The sequence below is a fragment of the Malaclemys terrapin genome, chromosome 1 (genome assembly GCF_027887155.1).
Source record: "Malaclemys terrapin pileata isolate rMalTer1 chromosome 1, rMalTer1.hap1, whole genome shotgun sequence".
NCBI lineage: Eukaryota > Metazoa > Chordata > Testudines > Emydidae > Malaclemys > Malaclemys terrapin.
In genome coordinates, this window is record NC_071505.1 from 297,310,636 (window position 1) to 297,325,118 (window position 14,483).

At 45.7% G+C, this 14,483-nt stretch overlaps 1 protein-coding gene across 3 annotated transcripts in view; it reads left to right on the top strand.

The window, feature by feature from the left end:
* Positions 1-12,797: 12,797 nt before the first annotated feature.
* Positions 12,798-14,483, top strand: part of WDFY2 (WD repeat and FYVE domain containing 2) — a 172,107-nt gene continuing 170,421 nt past the window's right edge. For 2 of the 3 annotated variants that reach the window (XM_054015182.1, XM_054015189.1), the window contains exon 1: positions 12,798-13,095. In XM_054015182.1, the coding sequence (XP_053871157.1) occupies positions 12,959-13,095 (137 nt within the window). In that variant the 5' untranslated portion in view covers positions 12,798-12,958. The remainder of the gene's footprint in view (positions 13,096-14,483) is intronic. The other variant, XM_054015196.1, reaches the window with a different exon arrangement.

Genomic DNA, 14,483 nt, shown 5'->3' on the forward strand with positions numbered 1-14,483 from the left:
GGACCGTAAGCTGTCTAAAATCCTACCTGCCACATGGGGCCACAACAGGGGTACCCCTAACTCACCCAGCAATATCGTCAATTTATCCAGCTACACACTCAACTCAGCAGAAGAGTCTGTCCTATCTCGGGGACTCTCCTTTTGCCCCAGCACCCCCACGAACATGATACAGTTCTGCGGTTATCTGGAAGCCTACTTTCGCCGCCTCCGACTCAAAGAATACTTTCAAGATAACACTAAACAGCGCACTGATACACAGATACCCTCCCACCAACAACACAGGAAGAAGAACTCCACATGGACTCCTCCTGAGGGTCGAAATGACAGTCTGGACCTATACATAGAATGCTTCCGCCGACGTGCACAGGCAGAAATTGTGGAAAAACAACATTGCTTGCCTCATAACCTAAGTCGTGCAGAACGCAATGCCATCCACAGCCCCAGAAACCACCCTGACATTATCATCAAAGAGGCTGATACAGGAGGTGCTGTTGTCATCATGAACAGGTCTGACTACCAGAAGGAGGCTGCCAGACAACTCTCCAATACCAAATTCTACAGGCCACTTTCCTAAGATCCCACTGAGGAATACACTAAGAAACTGCACCATCTACTCAGGACACTCCCTACACTAACACAGGAACAAATCAACATACCCTTAGAGCCCCGACCGGGGTTATTCTATCTACTACCTAAGATCCACAAACCTGGAAATCCTGGATGCCCCATCATCTCGGGCATTGGCACTCTCACTGAAGGACTGTCTGGATATGTGGATTCCCTACTCAGACCCTACGCCACCAGCACTCCCAGCTATCTCCGTGACACCACAGATTTCCTGAGAAAACTACAATGCATTGGTGACCTCCCAGAAAACACCATCCTAGCCACCATGGATGTAGAGGCTCTCTACACAAACATCCCACACACAGATGGAATACAAGCTGTCAGGAACAGTATCCCTGATGATGACACAGCACAACTTATTGCTGAGCTCTGTGACTTTATCCTCACGCACAATTATTTCAAATTTGGTGACAATATATACCTCCAGACCAGTGGCACCGCTATGGGCACCCGCATGGCCCCACAATATGCCAACATTTTTATGGCTGACCTGGAACAACGCTTCCTCAGCTCTTGTCCACTCATGCCCCTTCTCTACCTACGCTATATTGATGACATCTTCATCATCTGGACCCATGGGAAGGAGACCCTGGAAGAATTCCACCATGATTTCAACAGCTTCCACCCCACCATCAACCTCAGCCTGGACCAATCTACACGGGAGGTCCACTTCCTAGACACCACCGTACAAATAAGCGATGGCCACATTAACACCACCCTATACCGAAAACCCACCGACCGCTACGCCTACCTTCATGCCTCCGGCTTCCACCCCGTTCACACCACACGATCCATCATCTACAGCCAAGCACTGAGGTACAATCGCATCTGCTCCAACCCCTCAGACAGAGACCAACACCTACAAGATCTTCACCAAGCATTCTCAAAACTACGATACCCACACAAGGAAATAAAGAAACAAATCAACAGAGCCAGACGTGTACCCAGAAGCCTCCTGCTACAAGACAGGCCCAGAAGAGAAACCAACAGAACTCCACTGGCCATCACCTACAGTCCTCAGCTTAAACCTCTCCAATGCATCATCAGTGATCTACAACCCATCCTGGACAATGATCCCTCACTTTCACAGACCTTGGGAGGCAGGCCAGTCCTCGCCCACAGACAACCTGCCAACCTTAAGCATATTCTCACCAGCAACCACGCACCGCACCATAACAACTCTAACTCAGGAACCAACCCATGCAACAAACCTCGATGCCAACTCTGCCCACATATCTACACCAGCAACACCATCACAGGACCTAACCAGATCAGCTACAACATCACCGGCTCATTCACCTGCACGTCCACCAATGTTATATATGCCATCATATGCCAGCAATGCCCCTCTGCTATGTACATTGGCCAAACTGGACAGTCACTACGCAAGAGGATAAATGGACACAAGTCAGATATCAGGAATGGCAATATACAAAAACCTGTAGGAGAACACTTCAACCTCCTTGGCCACACAATAGCAGATGTAAAGGTAGCCATCTTACAGCAAAAAAACTTCAGGACCAGACTCCAAAGAGAAACTGCTGAGCTCCAGTTCATTTGCAAATTTGACACCATCAGATCAGGATTAAACAAAGACTGTGAATGGCTATCCAACGACAGAAGCAGTTTCTCCTCCTTTGGTGTTCACACCTCAACTGCTAGCAGAGCACCTCACCCTCCCTGATTGCACTAACCTTGTTATCTCCATACTGATTTATACCTGCCTCTGGGGATTTCCATTACTTGCATCTGAAGAAGTGAGGTTCTTACCCACGAAAACTTATGCTCCCTATACTTCTGTTAGTCTCAAAGGTGCCACAGGACCCTCTGTTGCTTTTCACAACATAGAGGAAAGCATGTCTGAATGTGAGATGCATTTTCTTATACAAGCTGTTTTCTAGAAATCCATTTTTTAAAACAAGTTCAAACAAGTTAGTGCTCCACAGAATAAATGGTCTACAAAGTGGTTTGTTTTGGACTTTTTCCCCCAGCAAATTTTATATACACTCTTTCCCCCATTATCTTTCATTTTTTAAATATTAGTGTTGATATCATCTCAAATGAAAAACATTTTATTTAAAAATTTCTTTCCAGTAAATTTGTTAAGAAGACTACCACCTCTAAAGTGTGGTGCCTGGGAAGACATTTCAAGCACACGCATATCCAGTTGCTCAGTAAGAGTATGTCTATACTGCAAAGTTGTCGACAAAACTTTTGTCTTTTACGGGTACTTAAAAAAGCCCCCCCGCAAAAGACAAAAGTTTTGTTGACGCAAGTGGCAGTGTGGACATGGCTTTGTCGGCAGGAGCACTCTCCTGCCAACAAAGCTAACACCACTCATGGGGCTGGAAGTATTTTGTTGGCAAAAGTGCCGACAAAGAGCGTTTACACACACTGACTTTGAGTGACAAGGCTGTGTCGAGACAGCCTTGTCACTAAAAGCTGTATGGTGTAGACAAGCCTAAGTGATGCTTTATTCAGAGATTTGTTTCCTACTGTACAATGTCTGGGATTTATGTTAAATTTGTGAAAATGCAGTGATTGGGGGACATTGGACAGAGCAGAAGAGGCTGCTGAATTTGATGGGTATTAAATGGCCATTTGTGGCTCTGCTTGATGCCAAGTGTTTTTAACTTTTTTATGAGGTGGTGGTTTTGTGTATACAAGTCCTTTTAGTTTAGTATAGTGTGATGGTACTTGGGGTACCCAGGACTGTGCGTCACCTTGTTACCCCCTGCATCCAGTAAAAGGGAGTCTTTTTGTGGTAACTGGATGTCAGTCCCGTGACACTGCCAGCCCTTCACCACTCAAGCACGCTCTTCTGGGCTTATGCCAGCCCTTTCTTTTCTTGCAGGTTAACAATAGGCGCACCCAAATTCCTTTGAATCATGCCTCTGTGATATCCAGTTACTGAGACTGGCTACTCACCGAATTTCCTGATCCTCTGCACTGAACGGGGTGGCGTGCCCCAGTTTACCAGTTTTACCTTAAACCCCTGCTCCTATAAACCACACAGCACTTGTGAGCACTTAAACAAAAAGGATTTATTTATTTAAGAAATAATAAAGATTTAATTAGGAACAAGAGAAGTGGTGAAAACAAGATGTTACTATATGAAACAATCATAAAAGCGAATCTGGATCTACACTTATAAACAGTTACCTTTCCTATCTAATAAAGTAGATTTTTCCCAAAAGTTCAGTCCATGGCAGAGCTGAATGGTTTCTCAAGAACCAGAATCCAAATGTCCATGAAAGTGTCCCCCTCTGCCAAGGTTTTTCTCACTGAAGTCCCTTTTTCTAAACTATGTTATACTGAAAACAGTCCTTTTTTCTATTCACAGGCAGGGTGAACTCCTGGCATGTAGCAGTTTCTTTCCTTGAAGTAGTTTTGATTGTTTGTTGTTGTCTCTGATGATTTTCCACTGGCTGTTCTGGGATGTGGCAGGGGTAGGCAATAGAACCTAACTTCAGTACTGGGGAGATTGGTAGAAACTATAGTAAAGAAAAGAATTATCAGACACATACACAAACACAGTTTGTTGGGGAAGAGTCAACATGGCTTTTGAAAAGGGAAGCTATGCTTCCACAAATCTATTAGAATTCTTTGAAGGTGTCAGTCGATATAATGGACTAGGGTTTTAAGAAAGTCTTTGACAACATCCTTCGCCAAAGGCTCTTAAGGAAACTAAGTAGACGGGATAACAGGAAAGATCCTCTCATAGATCAGTAACTGGTTAAAAGATAGGAAACAAAGGGTAGGAATAAATGGTCTGTTTTCAGAATGGAGAGAGGAAAACATTGGGGTCCACCAAGGATCTGTACTGTTTAACATATTCATTAATAATCTGGAAAAGGGAATAAACGGTAAAGTGGCAAAGTTTGCACAATTATTCGAGATAGTTAAGTCCAAAGCTGACTGTGAAGGGCTTCAGGGGGATGTCACAGAACTGGGTAACTGCGCAACAAAATGGCAGATGAAATTCAACATTGATAAGTGCAAAGTAATGCACCTTGGAAAAAGTAATCCCAACTACTCTTATGTAATGATGGGTTCTAATGGGTTCTAAATTAGCTGTTATCACTCAAGAAAGAGATCTTGGAGTCACTGTTGCTAATTCTCTGAAAATTTCAGCTAAGTGCTCAGCAGCGGTCAAAAAGGCTAACAGGGTTAGGAACCATTAGGAAAGGGATAGAAAATATTATAATGCCACTATGTAAATCCATGGTGCACTGACACCTGGAATACTGTGTCCAGTTCTGCTCACTTCATCACAAAAAGGATATAGTGGAACTGGAAAAAGTTCAAAGACGTGCAACAAAGATGATTAAGGCTATGGAATGGCTTCCATATAAGGAGAGACAAAAGATTAGGGCTAGTCCTCTTAGAAAAGAGACAGTTAAGGGGAACTATAATAGAGGTCTATAAAATCATAAATGGTGTGGAAAAAGTGAACATAGAAGTGTTACCCTTTCCTGCAATACAAAACCCTGGTGTCACCTGATGAAATTAACAGACAACAGGCTTAATACAAACAAGAGGAAGTACTTTTTCCACACAAAGCACAATTAACCTGTGGAACTCATTGCCATGGGATATTGTGATGGTGAAAATTGTAACTGGATTTAAAAAAAAAGAACAAGATAAGTTCATGGAGGAGATAGGTCCATGAATTACTTGTTAGCCAGGATGGTCAGGGATGCATCCTCAGGCTTGGGGCAACTCTAAACCGCTGACTTCCAGAAGCTAGAAGGTGGATTGCTCACTGTTCTCCTGCCTGCCCTGTTCTGTACATTCCCCCTGAATCTCTGGTACTGACCACTGTTGGAGACAGAATACTGGACTAGATGGACCATTGGTCTGACCTAGTATGGCTGTTCTTATGTTATATTCTTACCTGCTGATTTCTACTCCAAATTCATTAGGCATACTTTCAATATAAGTATATTATTCCTTAAATATTATCCTTACATTCATCTCACAATGATTCTGAGTCTTGACAAGTTACAAGCTTTCTGTAGATACCCTACATGTTACTCTTTATGATTAAGTATCCTGTAAGACATGTGTTTGGTGTAGTAAGTTTGCCAGGTCTGAAGTGAGAGCTGTTTGTAAAGAACAGGGGAGCCTTTGTAAAGAGGTCTCTGTGGCACACAGGGGTGATTGACCTGGAGAGGCTTCAAAATGCTGAAATCCAGCTTCATGTCAACTAAATACTCTAGAAATTAAGCACTCAAGCAAAGTGTAGTTTCTCTTCCACACTAATCACCATCTTGTACAGTGAGAGGGACTGGTATCAGATTACTTAATAGCTTAAAGTTGCATTTGTTAAGGAGTTTTGGCCCCAAAACTGACCAGTCATAAAACGGTCCTAATTGGGTAAGGGAATATTCTCAGGATTCTAAATATCTATTGTAATTGATGGAACCCTTCATTGTTGAGCATTTTTTTTTAAATGACCAGTTTTTGTGAGCTCCTGTTGCCACCCTGTTTGTTAGATTGGCTCACTTTTAACAGGATGATCCCAAGGCGTGCTGGATTTCCACAGTTCCTATTTGTTTGGAGGTTCATCAAGTGTCATCACATTGCATGATGATGTAATATTAAAATAATCATGCAGCAAAAAAGGCATGAACTAAAGTGGCAACACAACACAGACAAATGTTGCTATCTTGTGCTGGGAGAGGAATGTCCCCTCAAACTTATAGAAGTGGCAAGTCTGCAGCTGTAGTTAACTAAAAAATACCGCTCACAGACAGGCTGGGGACTCCATCCAGCTCCTTCCATGTTGGACCACTCCACTTTCACCTTCCTATGCCTGAACTCTCACTTAGGCCAGTGGTTCTCAACCTTTCCAGTCTACTGTATCACTTTCAGCAGTCTGACTTGTCTTGCATACCCCGCGTTTCACCTCACTTAAAAACTACTTGCTTACAAAATCAGACATAAAAATACAAAAATGTCACAGCACACTATTACTGAAAAATTGCTTACTTTTTCATTTTGTCTGTATGAAATTTTAGTTGGTACTGACTTTGCTAGGGCTTTTTATGTAACCTGTTATAAAACTAGGCAAATATCTAGATGAGTTGATGTAGCCCCTGGAAAACCTCTGTGTACCCCCAGGGGTATGCATAGACCTTGAGAACTTTAGGCTATGATTACCTGCTCATGACATCAACTTTTAAAACTCTGCAAAAAGAACAGGAGTAGATACAGACTAACACGGCTGCTACTCTGAAACCTTTTAAAACTCTGCAGATTCTTACAAGAAGCCAGAAGATGGACCCAGAGAGCAACTTTGTAAGCAAGGAGACAGCCGTGGTAGGTAGGGAATTTCTTTCTGCTACAACCCAGGAATGTCAAACAGGATTGCAGATGAGGAATCAAAGATGATGTTCTGGTATACTATTCTGCTGTGAGCACATGGGGCTTGGCTCAACTGTATGTAACCATCATGGCCTGAGGCCACCACTGATTCCCAGAGCTGTGCTGACATCATCAAATATGTGAATTCAAAAGTACTATCACCTATCACCAATAGCTATGTTCGTTTCACTCCCACTGGGAAAAAAGAAAAAGAGTAAACAGAAGTACATCAAATAGGAAAGACCAAAGCTATTTACAAACAGCTACAGCAAAATGCAAAATAAAACAAGGACCATTGCTGACTAAAATATCCAATAAAAGATAATACCTCTCCCATCTTGTCTCTTGTTGATTAACACAGATTAAATTATACTGATATCATACAAAGGTTAATTTTTTCAGAGGCAATCTACTATCCTTATGGAGGAATTTTTCCAGGACATTTTGAATAGTAAGGACCAATGCAGAAATGACTTCTTTCTCTCTCTCTCTCTCTCTCTGTTGTATCTTCCAAGAATACCATGCCTGTAACTGGGCTTCCTTCTATTTCACAATTTACAGTAACAAAACAAAACAAACAAACAAAAAAAAAACCACCAAAACACCCTTGGATGATATCAACAGTTTTATTTCTCTATATTTGTGCTTTCAGAGATCAGCTGCAAAAAGAATACAAAAGCCTCCAGGCTAGCAAGAGAGGCATGTAATGATTTTTTCCCCCAAGTGCACATGCTTTTTACGATGCAAATATACCACTTGTGGTGCTCAGACTTGGATCCAGTATTTCTCTTCTGTTTATTGGGTAGAAGCACTAATCGCATGGAAAACTGCTGCTTTGATGAACCCAAATTTACAGCTGCAGTACTGCCTTAAGTCTGAAAAGCCCTTCGGTAGTGAAGAAATGTGGCCAAGACATGTTTCATGTGATTTTTCAGAATTCTTGTAATAGATGGTCAAAGTTTGCCTTTAACAACACTGACTTCAAGAGTAAATGCCTTTTTCTCAGCTTTAGCACAATGTGAATGTAACTTTGGGCAAGTTATTTGACCACCCTGTGCCTCAGTTTACCTAGCAGAAAAGCTGACTGAAAAGCTGAAAACCACATGCTGGGATTAGGGTGAGTTTCCTTGGGGAATAAAAATACCCCTCCCCCCCCCATGAAAGTAAGAAACTGAACTGCAAAAACATTCTATTGTCACTACATGTAAATACTGCAGTTGTGTTCTTGCAATTAATTTTACCTGGTGGACCTGTGTTTAATTCCACCCCATTGTGCATAATTTTTGAGGATCACTCAGATACTGTTCTCTAGCCTAAATTAATAAAATAGCCTCTGTGTGATGCAGAAGATACTTGTACAATACAATAATACAAAAATACTTGTAATATAAATGCCCATTTAATATAGACTGACAGTGTAGAGTGCCACCAACTTTTACAAAACAATTCTGCTAATCATTATTTCAAACTTACACCTTCAATCATAAAATATGAAAGAAAAAGTAATATAAACACAGAGACCCTGGAAATATCTCCCTCCCGTCTTTGTCCTCCCTATTCTTTATAAAAATGTATACTGTATTACAAACAGTTGCAAAATGGCCAGAAAAAAATCCAAGGAGCCTCTCATACCTGTTGAATAAGCTAATAGCATTAGAAAAGAATAGCAGTAGACCTCTGTGAAGAAAAGGGGCATACCTATCTGGTTTCCCATTAGTTGCTGCAACAGGCTACAGTTTGCCAGCTTTGAGAAAGAGAGGTGCCAAAGGTAAAAGGTCTTAGGATTTATTTTACCATCGGAATGTAGGCTGACATTTGCCCCAGTCTAAACCAGAAAACCCAGGCCCCACTTTAGGAATGCATCTCTATTCAGAAAAAGTGCTGAAGTACATTCTTAAAGCATGTGCTTAAGTGCTTTCCTGCATTGGGAACTCAGTCCTGATAAAACTATGAAGAATATTGGACAACATCAGCTGTTGTTACTGGATGTAGCTGTAACTTGTGATCAGGGCCGGCTTTAGCAAGAGGGGGGGGAGACGGGGGACCCGAGCCGCGCCGCGGGGACGACCCGAGCCACGCCGCGGGGGGGGGGGGGAACGGGGGGACCCGAGCCCCGCCGCGCCGCTGGGGGGACGGGGGGGACCCGAGCCGCGGGGGGGGGGACCCGAGCCGCCCCCAGGACCCGAGCCGCGCCGCGGGGGGGGGGACGGGACGGGGGGACCCAAGCCGCGCTGCGGGGGGGAGACGGGGGGACCCGAGCCCCGCCGCGCCGCGGGGGGGACGGGGACGGGGGGACCCAAGCTGCGGGGGGGGGACCCGAGCCACCCCCAGGACCCGAGCCGCGCCGGGGGACGGGGGGACCCAAGCCGCGCTGCGGGGGGGGGAGACGGGGGGACTTGAGCCGCGCCGCGGGGGGGGACGGGGGGACCCGAGCCGCGGGGGGGGGACGGGGGGACCCGAGCCCTGCTGCGCCGCGGGGGGGACGAGGACGGGGGGGGGGACCCGAGCCGCGCCGCGGTGACGGGGGGGGACCCGAGCCGCGCCGTGGGGCTGCACCGGGGGGGATCCGAGCCACGCCGCGGAAGCCGCGCGGGGGGGGGGGGGGGGACCCGAGCCGCGGGGACCGGGCCGGAGCCAAGCCGGGCCAGAGCCGCTGGGGCCTGCGGGAATGGGCTGCGCCTCCCCGGAACCCTTCTCCCGCCCACCCCCACCCCAGCTTACCTCGTGCTGCTGGCCTGCCCCTGCTTCGTCTCAGACTTCCCGCGAATCTCTGATTCGCGGGAAGCAGGGGAGGGGGCAGGGCGTACAGAGGAGGAGAGGAGGGGGAAGTGAGCTGGGGGCGGGGCGGACAGCTGCAGCGCGGGGCCCTCTTGGCGCGGGGCCCAATTCAGCCGAATCGGCCTAAAGCCGGCCCTGCTTGTGATCCTATCTGATTGAGACTCAGTATGGAATTAAAAGGCATCTTCAGCTGTGTCCAAACTCAGTAGTTTGCTGTGTGACCCTAGTAGCCAAGGTGCTCACACACTGCCTGAGTGAAGGGAGATTCTACACCTACTGAACAGGAGTCTTTAACTTTGAGATTTTCTAATCCAAGTGAATCAACAAACTAAACTAAAACCCTTCCCAAGGCCAGCACATGAGATGATAAACTAGTGACCTATTTGAATTTATAATTTGTATTATGTTAATTCTTGTTTAAGATTATTTATATAGAAAATTCATTGTTTAGTGTTGGAGGACAGCAACTCTTTCTGTCATTCTTTGCATTATTACATGACATTACTAGTATTTTTGCAACATGTATGGGCAGAGCTTGGATCCTGCAGCTTTCTCCTCTTCCACTGATCCTCTCTTTTGCCTTGTACCCTCCTGACCTACTTTGGTGCTCAAACCCCAACTAGTGAAACACTTTTTTCTTTTTATACTTTGCAGAGGAATTAATCTTCAGTAGGATATTCAACATGTGAAGACGACAGAGTAATTAGGAAAAGGACTGACAATTTTGAAGGAGTCAGGGAAGAATCTTTTTTTAATGTAATATTTATTAAAAATAACTAGGTTTCAGAGTGGTAGCCGTGTTAGTCTGTATCGGCAAAAACAACGGAGTCCTTGTGGCACCTTAGAAACTAACAAATGCCCAAATAAATTTGTTAGTCTCTGAGGTGCCTCAAGGACTCATCTTTTTTTTAAATAGTATTAGTGTGACGTTGTGCAGTCTATATGGTTTTATAAAAATATAAGTGAATATAATGTAACTGGGATATGCTTCATGCAAAAGGTCTCTTGTAAGGTATCATTACAAAGCTCATAATTTACTGAGTGTGATCATCCTATTTGTAGAAATGTACCACTCTTGTATCTAAAACTAGAAATATAAAACATAACTCTGAGGGCCTATTGTAATTATGTAAAGTGTGGGCCATTAAGGATGGTTTGGAATCTTGATGACTCCCATTGTCTGCAGATGGCTGTATTTACCTGTGAGTCTTCCTGTATATGTGTGTGCTGGCAAGTGAGTAATGAAGTCTTGCAGTGACATGTGATCATGTCACCTGAACTGGAATCTATCTTTAACCTGGTGCTTTTCCAGTGAGTGGGGGTGGAAACCCAGAGGGACAAAGGGTTCCCGCCTTATGCAAAAGATATATAAAGGGGTGGAAGGGAACAAAGGGGGAGGAGCTATCATGAAGAATCCCCTAGCTATCACCAGTTTCAGAGTAACAGCCGTGTTAGTCTGTATCCGCAAAAAGAAGAACAGGAGTACTTGTGGCACCTTAGAGACTAACAAATTTATTAGAGCATAAGCTTTCGTGGACTACAGCCCACTTCTTCGGATGCATCCGAAGAAGTGGGCTGTAGTCCACGAAAGCTTATGCTCTAATAAATTTGTTAGTCTCTAAGGTGCCACAAGTACTCCTGTTCTTCTTCTAGCTATCACCTGAGCTGCAACAAGAGCTGTACCAAGGGAAGGAATTGTGCCCAGGCCTGGAAGGTGTCCGGTCTGAGAAAAAACTTACTGAAGCATCTCTGAGGGTGAGATTATCTATATTCAGTTTGATTAGGCATAGATTTGCGCATTTTATTTTATTTTGCTCGGTGACTTACTTTGTTCTGTCTGTTACTACTTTGAACCACTTAAATCCTACTGTCTGTATTTAATAAAATCACTTTTTATTTAGTAATTTACTCAGAGTATGTATAAATACCTGGGGAGCAAACTACTGTGCATCTCTCGCTATCAGTGTTATAGAGGGCGAACAATTTCTGGGTTTGCCCTGCATAAGCTTTATGCAGGGTAAAAAAGATTTATTTGGGTTTAGACTCCATTGGGAGTTGGGCATCTGAGTGCTAAAGACAAGCACACTTCTGGGAGCTGTTTTCAGGTAAACTTGCAGCTTTGGGACAAGTGATTCAGACCCTGGGTCTGTGTCTGGAGCCAGACGGCAGTGTCTGGCTCAGCAAGACAGGGTGCTGGAGTCCTGATCTGGCAGGGAAAACAGGAGCAGGGGTAGTCTTGGCCCATTGGGTGGTAGCTCCCAAGGGGGTTTCTGTGATCCAACCTGTCACAATTAGTAAAAGTGATGTTTCTGGCATCAGAAGAAGCCCCTCAGCACAAAGGAGATCCTAATTGTGTAGAGCTGGCACCCATGCTCTTATCCCACATACCTCTCTGCATCTAGGGAGGGGAGCTTGAATGGAGCAAACAGGGTGGACAGAACACCCCTACACCAAGCTAATTATCAGCTGCTCTGACCCTAGAAGACAGACTCCGTCCAGCTGGCGCAGGCTCAGAGGGAGAGTAGCCAAGGGGAGCCGTAGGGTTTATTTGCGTCTTTACCCGCCTCCTCAGCAACGGGGCCAGCCAGACCCCAGCCCGTTTAGAAGAGAGACGGACACGGAACATGCGCTGGGTTCCATCAGGGTTGGGCTCCCGTCACCCAAGTACCCCGATGGCTTCAACGCCGCGATCGCCCTCCGCCAGCCGGGGAGAAGGGGAAGCCGAACGCCGCGTTGTGCGTCGGAGCAAACCCAGAACGGGGGAGCCGGGAGCTAGCAGGTTGCCGGCCAAGCAGCACCCACAGCAGGCAGTGCCCCTCTGCCGCTGCTGCCCCGGCCCAGCCCCGCCTCACTGCGCAGCCATCGTCAGCACAGACAAGGGCTTCCCCTGCCCTCCTGCGTGTGCGCCCAGGCCAGCCGGCTCCCGATTGGGTGCCTATTGCCGCGCGGGGGGCGGGGCTCCCGGAAGTGCCGCTGCCACATTGGCCCGGCGTGGGGGGGGGTGGGGGGGGGTGGAGCGCTTTAGTTGCAGGGGTGGCGCTGGTTGCCGCGCGAGCTGCTGTTTTGGTTCCTGCTTCTGAGGGATTCTACAGGGCGCGAGCCGCGGTCCCTCCTCCTTCTCCTTCTGTTGTTGCTGCAGACCGGCGCCGCCCCCTGCCGCAGCCGGAGCCCGCCGGCGCTGCCCATGGCCGCTGAGATCCAGCCCAAGGCACTGACCCGCAAGCCCGTCCTGCTCAGCAAGGTGGAGGGTTCCCAGGATGTAGTGAGCATGGCCGCGATCGTGCCCAAGGAGGACGGGGTCATCAGCGTCTCCGAGGACAGGTACTGCCAGGGGGAGGCGGGCACGCCGCTTCGGCCCCGCCCGCAGCCAGGGCGGCAGTGTTGGGGGTCCGCGCGGATGCTGCGTGTATGTGCGCATGCATGAGACAAGCCCGCCGTGGAGCTGGGGTCCCGCAGTGGTCTCCCTGCAGGGATGCAAGGGGCTGTGTGTGCAAAAGCTGGGATGGGGATTGTTCTGCATGCATCAAACCTGCCCGAGTGGTTAGAAGGGCGATCCGCTGGGTGCCGGGCTGGCCTGTGTCTTGCACAAGGACTCGAGGAGACACGAACGAGTTGCTCGGGCAGAGCATACACCAAGTAGATTAAATATTGATCAGGCCTATTATGTGTGCACACTGCTCACTCTGCCACGGAGCTCACCGTGTCATGGTAACCCTACTGCATATGTCTGTGATGTGCATGATTCAGATTACACAAAGGTGAGCAAGGATATATTGTGGCTGATGCCTGGTCAAAACCAATAACGTATCTTTAATTAACTTTTATATCAGATACTTCAGAGATTCCGTTTTATGGTCACACATGCTAAAATGGTCTGTCCTGAAAATTGAAGTGAGTCATTTTCCATAATATGCCTGTGTTACTGTAGTCAGAATTGGTGCGCAAGTCAGGGCATGACTTTTCCTTTGTCATAAAATGTAGTGGAGGATTTCACAAATGCTACTTCTTTGAAAATTCATATCTGTATATTTACAGAAGCCAAGCTGGTTTTTTTCAGTCCAACATTGTACTTCAGCAGGCCTTTAAAACAACAGTTGCATTGTGGTGTGTGTTGATTGGTAACTTCCCAAGAAGGAGCTGCTAATGTTTGTAGCAAAATGTCACTCAAATTACTGTAGTCTCATTCAATTTCTCTTATATTGTTGTCATCTTAAAATGAGCCTTCAGAAAGATATGTCAAACTCAAAGTTGATAACAGTGAGATACAACAGTTGCACTGAATAGCCTTTTGTGTTTTTTAGTCTTATAGCTACAGTTAAGTAAAAGTGCTAGATTGGGGAATCAACAAATTTTTAAGCCTTTCAATGTGGGCAGTTTATATTACTCTTTAATCTATGTGTGTTAGATATGTAATTTGTCAGACCAGTTTCAACACATGCAGCTTTTGACAAATCTATGTGACATTTGTTTTGACACTAGACAGAAGATACCAATGTTGTTTGCTGAAACAGCGCTTCTAGTTCTTATCTAACAACAACATTTCCTGCTAGTTCTTTTAAAAATAACATATCTAAAGGATAAGAAACTAGTCCGATATCTGGTATCGTAAAACTGCAAAAGTGTCTGGTATTTTTATAATTTTTAGTAGTCTTACTCCACAATATAAAAGTATATCTTAAGCCATCCAATGATGTTTCTTTTCTTTTCTT